Source organism: Peromyscus californicus, unplaced genomic scaffold (assembly GCF_007827085.1).
Source record: "Peromyscus californicus insignis strain IS unplaced genomic scaffold, ASM782708v3 Scaffold_11__1_contigs__length_118956290, whole genome shotgun sequence".
In the NCBI taxonomy this organism is placed as follows: domain Eukaryota; kingdom Metazoa; phylum Chordata; class Mammalia; order Rodentia; family Cricetidae; genus Peromyscus; species Peromyscus californicus.
In genome coordinates this window covers 22,259,562-22,267,523 of record NW_026294402.1, presented here as the reverse complement: position 1 = coordinate 22,267,523, position 7,962 = coordinate 22,259,562, and the positions used below count along the sequence as shown (strand labels likewise).

Here is a 7,962-nt window from a genome sequence, read left to right as displayed (position 1 = left end):
GGAATTCCTGAACTTGAGATGTAGCATTACGTGGTTGTTGTGAGAAAGTGTATTCTCTTCACTGTGTTTGTTTCCAAAGAGTGTGCTGAATGTGTTTACTACACAGGACTGAAACGTGAATATCAGCTGTATCCTAACCTATGGACTCACTAACTACAGTCTGTGGTGGTGTTCTATAAATGACGGATGCCCTTGCCTGTCATAATACAACAGATTCTTTTGTTATGACTTTATGAAATGCCCATGACTTTATTTAAAAAAAAAGAACTTTGTGATGTCTAAGAAAGGAATTTCTGTACCTTTTCAGTGCTGAGAATTGAACTCAGGACCTCATATATGTTAAACATACACTCTACCACTGAGTTAAACCCTGAGTTCAGTAAATACATTATTTTAATGCAATGAGAATTTGCCTATCTAAACCTTATGGTGGCAAAGGGCAAAACAAAATAAAACAAACAAACAACCCCCCATCCCAAGAAGTGAGTGGACAAGTAAACAGTGTAACATCAGAGAGGTGCTGTGAAGGAAATGTGCAAGAACACAGTCGCTTCTGTTTAAGAGTATCATGGTCTTTGGAGAAGAGCTCTGTGAGGGTGAAGACACTGAACTATCCAAGAGAGTTCTGCCACTGTGAGTATGGGCAAGGCATTGAGCCACCTGGTGGGGCCTGGGTAGGGACGAGAAGCCAGAGTGCAGGGCTCACCTGGCCTCACCCCCTGGGCTTTTTCCGCACAGCTGTGTGTTATGCTCTTCTGTGTTTCATGCTTTGCAGGTTAGATGGTTTCCCCCCTCCAGAATCTGGCTCTGTAGCCACCAATGGGTATTACAGGAGTGTGTCACCAGGCCTGGTTCTTCTTCTTCTTCTTCTTCTTCTTCTTCTTCTTCTTCTTCTTCTTCTTCTTCTTCTTCTTCTTCTTCTTCTTCTTCTTCTTCTTCTTCTTTTCTGCATAGTTTTATTTGGGTGCTGGACATTTTTTTTAAAAATCACAATTTTTTGTGTGTTATTTTGCTAGACTTGTTATAACTAACAGCATATGGTCTGGAGTGGACAGAGGAAAGAATATGTGCGCTGAAAGAGCAAAAGAATTCACAAAACCTGAAAACACAGTGGGAATAAACAAATAAAATCCCAGAAACACAGAAGCCCATGGGAAATGCCAGAGGACCTAATGTGATGGGAGGAGACAGGGAAAGAGCAGCCTGAAGGGGTATTTAATAAAATATTACATCTTTCGTTCACCTTTTGGTTAGGTGAACCGAGCTTTTTTTTTTTTTTTTTTTTTTTTTTTTTTTTTTTTTTTTTTTTTTTTTTTTAAAGACTATCGGGAATGGGCTTGTTTCCCTGATTTCTTTCTCAGCCTTTCTTGGTATATAGTAAGGGTGTTGATTTTGGTATCTTAATTTTGTGACATGTCACTTTCCGCAACGTGGTATCAGCTCTGTGAATTTCCTGAAGGAGTCTTCCATTCTCCCTCCTCTCTCTGATCTCTCTTTGTGTTGTGAGCCAGCTGGCTGTACACACAGTGTGAGAAAGCCAAGGCTGACAAGATAACCCTGATGATCCTCCCATTTTATTCCCAGTGCGGAGAGGCATTTGGGTGCTAAGGGAGCCAGAATAGCCTGTAGGCTCTGATACACAGTGTCCAGAGCCAATAGCTGTCCATGGGTACTATCCAGGAAGATCCTGAACCCAGTCACTGGCTGTAGTGGCTGCTGGCCTGGATGGCACCGCGGTGTCAAGGTTCTGAGACCCGCCCCCGACTCTTGACGCATTTCATCCAGTCACTAGCTGAATCGAGCCTGGGTCAGGCCTGGCAGCCATAAGCCCTGACTGAAGGTCGTGTTTCTGAGGCACCCAAGAGAGTAGGAGCTGCACGGACCTCTGCTCCCTGGTTTGCAGCGATGGCGTACCTCAGGTGACCCTTTCTGCTTCCCTTGGTGTTGTCAGCATCTAAGACACCAGCCTTGCCAGCCCTTTGAGGCACATGCCCTTCCTGAACTCCCCCATCCTCATCATCCTGAGTGTGCTCCTCTGGAGGCCTCTAGACTTCTCACACTGTTTTCTGGAGGTCAGCCAGTCCGTCACTTGCAAGTCTAGTACCCTGACACCCTTTTCAAGCTTCTCCATGCCAGCTCTTTACTCTGCAGGTCCCCCTCTAGCCCACCCTGCTTAGGTCTGCACATTGCCTCTGGGCATGACAGTGCAGCTGTGGATGGTGAGGAGGTGCTTTGGTTGCGTCTTCCCTGGACCCTGTACATGGAGAGTCTTGAATCCCTTACCCCCAAGTGCCCAGCCTTGTCCTGTTGTAGTGTGACCTGAGTTTCAAGTCCCACGGGGGGGGGGGGGGAGGGTTAGGGAGGGGGGAGGAGGATTTGTGGGAGCCCTGGAGTTTGTGGACTTGTATGGGGGCTGCAGCCTCCCTTACACTGGGTTTCCTGGGAGAACACCTGCCTGTGATGGGTGTCCTTTGCCATGGGACTCTAGAAGGGTCTGGATCAGCTTCCTAGTCCTGTTCCCCTTGTCATTGCGTCTTTTCCTTGCAGCAAGTGTCTTTCATGGAAGAGAACAATGGCCATCTTCTTCCTGCCACTTGTCTTATCAGGTCTTGCTCCTCGCTGTGACTTCACATATGACATGTTGAAACCGTCTCCTGCCAGGTTGGTGCGAGCAGGGAGTGGGGAGCTCTGTCTCTTTTCCTGGGGAAGGGTAAGCAGCACAAGTGGTCTAGTGTGTCCTCCTAACAGGAGCTGACCCAGAGGTCTGCAGCAGCCTCTACACACCCCTTTTCTCTTTTTCCCTCCAATCCAGGTTTCGCTGGTCTCGTCTGACCCCTTTCAAGCTGAAGAACAGAACAGTGGGACTTAGCACTGAAAACAATGCTCAGGGCAAAGCCTACTTCACCCTGGAAGGCCAGAAGTTCATGATAGTCGGAGGCTCCATCCACTATTTCCGTGTGCCCAGGGAATATTGGAAGGACAGATTGCTGAAGCTTCAGGCCTGTGGCTTCAACACTGTCACCACGTGAGTGCCTCCCTTTTGCCTTCATGACCTACGTAGCCTACGGGGCTCCTGGCAGGGTTGCAGACTGACAAAGTCAGGGTCCTGTTTTTGAGAGCACAGCATGAACACTTAGCTCTGGACTAGCCATTTCCAGCGGGTCCTTGGACATTGTGTCCCATTGTCCCTTAAACAGCATACTTAGTTTCTTTTGTGATCGAAGTCTTGGATAAAGTTGATAGAGTGTGGGTGCTGTTTCAGCAAGTGTCATTGGGTCATTTACTGGATACATATTTGAATATTTTTATTTTTAATGATGGAAATAAAAAGATCTTTTAAAAAATTTATTTATTTATTCTAATGTTTCTACATCATGTATCTTAATCCCATTCATTCCTTGTTGCTTTGCCCTCTGCCCCTGCACACACACCCCTCAAATAAAACAAAATTCAGAGGAAGAAAATAAAATGAGTAAAATATAAAAAAGAGAAGGAATTAAAAATCTCATCGAGGAAGCTGCAGTGTGACCCAACAAGTTATGCCGCACACCCCTTTGTCCATACATCTCTAGTTGCAAGTGTTCATTGCAAAGAGTCATTGGTCTGGTTTGAGAACCCTGGTCTCCAACTACACCATTCGATGCTGGGCACTCACTAGGGCTCTTCCTGGACATCCTGCTGGCACCCTGTGTTGTGGAGTTCCTGTTGCTTTGAGTCTGTGGGTCTGGTCCCTTCCCGTGCTCCAGCAGATCATAGATAGGGTGGTTGTTGGGGCAGGCCAAGTCATAACCTTGGGTCTGGGCCTGGCCAGCTGTAGGGTTGGTCTGACAGATGAGAAATGGGCACAGCTCTCCCACGGTCATGGAAACAAAAAGATCTTAGTCTGAAACTTCTATAATAGCTGCATAGTCTTTGTTTTTTTTGTTTTACTCTTTGACTGTCTCATACATGCATATAGTAAATTTTGGTCATTTTCACCTCCCATCACATCCCAGCTTCCCACTGAAACCCTTCTTTCCAACAAATTCCTTTTCTGTTTTCATGTCTATTTTCACAGACTCAGTTTAGTTAGGGTTTCTTGCATGAGCTTGAATGGGAAGTTATTTCCTGGGGTCTGGGCAACTTCTCAGTGGCCACACCATTAAAGGAGGTGATGTCCCTTCCTTCCCCTAGCCTATCTGTAGTCCCTGGGGCGTTCATAAACCTTCCCTTCTTCCATGATGACATGTTGACAGGTCCATACTTGTGAAGATCTTTACAGGTGACCACAGCCCTTGTGAGGTCATGAGCACAACAGCCATGTCATGTCCAGAGAACGTCTTTCGAGGCACCCCTTGCCATCCTTTGACTCATCTGTTTTTTCCATCTTCTGTTTGGTGCTGTTTCCTTGGCAGGCTGGCACAAGCAGACCATTAGATTGAACACTACAGCAATCCTTCTCCACAGCACTTTTACCAGCTGCTGCTATTTGACATTTCTCCGAGGAAGGCTGAGAGCAGCACTGATCTATGGATAGAAAGCTATTTAGAGTTAACTTTATTATATTTATTAGTATGTATTCCAGGTCAGTGTCTTTATGGGATTCCTGAATGTACAAATGAATGGGTCTCTGATACTTGTGCCTTCTCTTGGGCTCTTTTCCTTCTGTTGGTTTGTCTGGCCAGCTCTGATATGATAGTTTTTGTTTTATCTTATTATATTTTATTTTGTTATATCTTATTATCTCTTAAAAAGGCTGTTCTTTTCTAATGAGAGAGGGAAAGGGAGTGGATGCTGATGGGAGGTGAGAAGGAACTGGGAGGAGTAGAGGAAAGAGAAACTGTAACCAGGATATATTATGTGAGAAGAATCTATTTTCAATAAGAGGAAAATAAACAAACAAAAAACCCCAAACAAAACAAAAAGACCATATTTCCATTTAGCAGACTGATAGTAGTAATTTCTTCTCTGTAGACCATGACCTTCCTAGCCAGCTGCCCAGGTTTATAGTAGCAGTCATGAGTTACCTCCTGTGGAGTAGGCTCAAATCCAATAAGAAAGCAGTTGGCTACCCCTTAATATTCATGCTATTATTGGGTCAATGGGCACATCTTGCCAGACTGGTCATTATTGGAACCTGCAGGTTTCATAGGTAAGACTGTTAATGAGTTCCCTCCCTCCCCCTCCCTTCTGTCCATCCTCCCTCCCTCCCTCCCTCCCTTCCTTCTTTTCCTCCTTCCTTCCTTCCTTCCTTTCCTCCCTCCTTCCCTTTCTTCCTCGTCCTCCTCTTCTTCTTGGTTTTCTACTTCTTGATTACATTTTTGGTTAGTTAGAGAAGTCTGTTAATTGCATGATCAACTCATAGAGTTTTATCAAGAAAAATCAATAAAAAAGTAAATGTGGTCCTGTGAAACTTGGTATCTAATGTATGGAGAGAGAAAGAGCACAGAAAGTATCAGCAAAATGCAATGTAGTAGATAATGTTTTACATCTGTAATAACTATTAATTATATAAATGTGAGGACACTTAACTTGACATTGCCTTCCTAGTTCTTCATTACTTGTCATGTGCTATACTATACTGAGCAGTTTTTAAAAAAGAAAACCTCTCAGTTGCCATCCATCCTGCAGGACCACATGAATCCAAGACTGCTTGAGCATCATCGAGATCCTTCCTTTGTGTGTCCTCCACCACCCTTTGGTGGCAGAGCTTAACACCTATCACCAAAACCAACTAAAGAAAATGTGAAGCTGAGAGGCAGTGAACTTATCAGTGGCTCATTTAATGTGCCAATAATTTAGTTGGAAAGAATTTTTTTCTAGGTTTTGCAGTACAGTTGATAAAAATCTTGCACACACTAGGCAAGCAATCTACCACTGAATTATATTCCCAGCCTATAATTATTGGGTTTTCTTAAGAGCTATCTATGAGTGGCATCGTATGATTGTCCCACTCTTTTGAAGTGGTGATTTGCATTGACAGTTCTGCTGATATTCAGTCACCTTACAGTCCTTGAATGAACTCTGGTTGTAAGACACACACAGGTGTCCATGCATGAATTGACTGGTAGACACGGTTTGGTAGTGGTTTGTTACAGATATGTTCATCTACAGTTATAAGGGAAATTGATTTAAATTTTATGTGTGCTTTTGTCCAGTAATCATCTCAGTCTTATGAGTAAGGTCACAGAGTGAATCTTTTTCTACTCATTGAAAATGATTTATGCAGATTTACCCTCACAGTGAATTATTAATATTTACCTGTAAGATCTTGTAATGTAATCTATGGCTATGTGGTGATGATTTGGGGACCTTTGGTGATTATGAAATTGTGTCTTCTCTTTCTCCTGAATGTATCCCATTTATCTATGTCTTTTCCTTACCCTTCTGTTTTTGGATTCACTCAAACTGAACATTTCCCATTTTTCTGTCCTGTGCTTACCAAAAGTTATGCATTGTGTTGTGCAGTTGGGCTGCTCTTCTTTTCTTAATATCCTCCTGTGTATCACTCCTTTGCTGTTGATTGTCTTTGTTCCTTGTGACTTTCATTCCTCTAACTCTGGTTTGGAGCTGCTTTATCCATCTCCTCTCTCAGCCAGTTTCTTTTTTACTCAATGCTCTGCTACTAAGAGGATAGAAAGTCATGACAGAGTGTTTGCTGGGTGGATCCTTCTTTTCCATTTTTATTTCAGGCCGCATTTACTCTCAATTTGCAATTTTAGAATTGATTTGCCTGCTAGTAGTTGGAGGAGCAATTTTACCTTATCTGTATATTTTTTATTTTTATTTTTTCCATACTTTTTCCTTAAAGTCACTGGTAAGTAGCATTCATAATTTTGATTCTGTTCTCCCAAATTATAAATATGAATGTTGCTATGGATATTCTTTTCAGCAGACCAACTTTTTCATTCCCCCACCTAAAAGCAGTCAGTATCATTATCATATAACACTTTTATCACCACACACCTCTCACTGCGCAAAAACTGCATGTTTCAAAATCAAAGTTTGTGAGAAACAGGATGTTAGGAGTCCTATGCTCCAAACTGTGTCATTGACACACACAAAACCCATGTCCTTTGACACAGGGAATTTTAGCCCTGTGGGTGTTGGCCCTGGCTTCCTCTCTCCTTCTGGAGCTGGAGAGGTGGGACTGTCCTTTATCTTACTTGCTTATAGAAACAATTTGACTACTTTTATTTTAATTAATTCTTAGTAATAATTATTGAGAATTATATATTTTTGTTGTGTTTTCCCATTCTGTTTATAATTTTTGATAGTTATTTAAAGGAGTGGGGCTGTGGGAGAACATATATAAACCTATGAAAACCTAGGATAATTGATATCTTGAAACATAGTTGGATAATAGGGGAAAGATGGTTGAGTCTGTGTAGCAGAAGTTAATTTTCATGAGAAACTTCAACTTGATGCAATATAGAGAGACACTAGGGCTTGGTACGCCGTATGAATAGGGGGAAATATGATGCTTATTGTACCTCTTTGTCCTCTCTTCTAGCTACATCCCATGGAACCTCCATGAGCAAGAGAGGGGGAAATTTGACTTTTCTGAGATCCTGGACCTTGAGTATGTGGTCTTTCTGCTTCTGTGAGCTGACCCAAGCAAGCATGCAGCTGGGGAGGAGGATACTTGATATTTAAGAGGAGCACTCAGTGTGTCTCAGCTCTGAAGTCTTCTTCTCAAGAGGGAAAGGGTCTGCACCTAGAATCTGGGTATCCCTAGCCATGACCTGCCATCCCGCAGCTTCTGACTCTCCTTTTCATGGAAACAAGGGGGCTAAGACAGCAGATGTTGCCAGACTATAGGAGGAGTCAATGCACCTGAGTTGGGGCTGGGGCTTCCTCAGCTTAGCAATGCTGATGCTGGCTACTGAGCCCCTGTACCCAATGTAACCCCTCCAGTAGGCCTCTGGAAATGGTTGTGATGTGGGGAGCTTGTACACACCCAGCTCTTAGGGCCTCTGGTCT

At 43.4% G+C, this 7,962-nt stretch overlaps 1 protein-coding gene across 1 annotated transcript in view; it reads left to right on the top strand.

Annotated features, from left to right (window-relative positions):
* The first annotated feature begins 1,905 nt into the window (after positions 1-1,905).
* Glb1l3 (galactosidase beta 1 like 3) overlaps positions 1,906-7,962 on the top strand; it is a 44,007-nt gene continuing 37,950 nt past the window's right edge. The window contains exons 1-4 of the mRNA XM_052727428.1: positions 1,906-1,919; positions 2,548-2,661; positions 2,813-3,025; positions 7,493-7,561. Of these exons, the coding sequence (XP_052583388.1) occupies positions 1,906-1,919; positions 2,548-2,661; positions 2,813-3,025; positions 7,493-7,561 (410 nt within the window). The remainder of the gene's footprint in view (positions 1,920-2,547; positions 2,662-2,812; positions 3,026-7,492; positions 7,562-7,962) is intronic.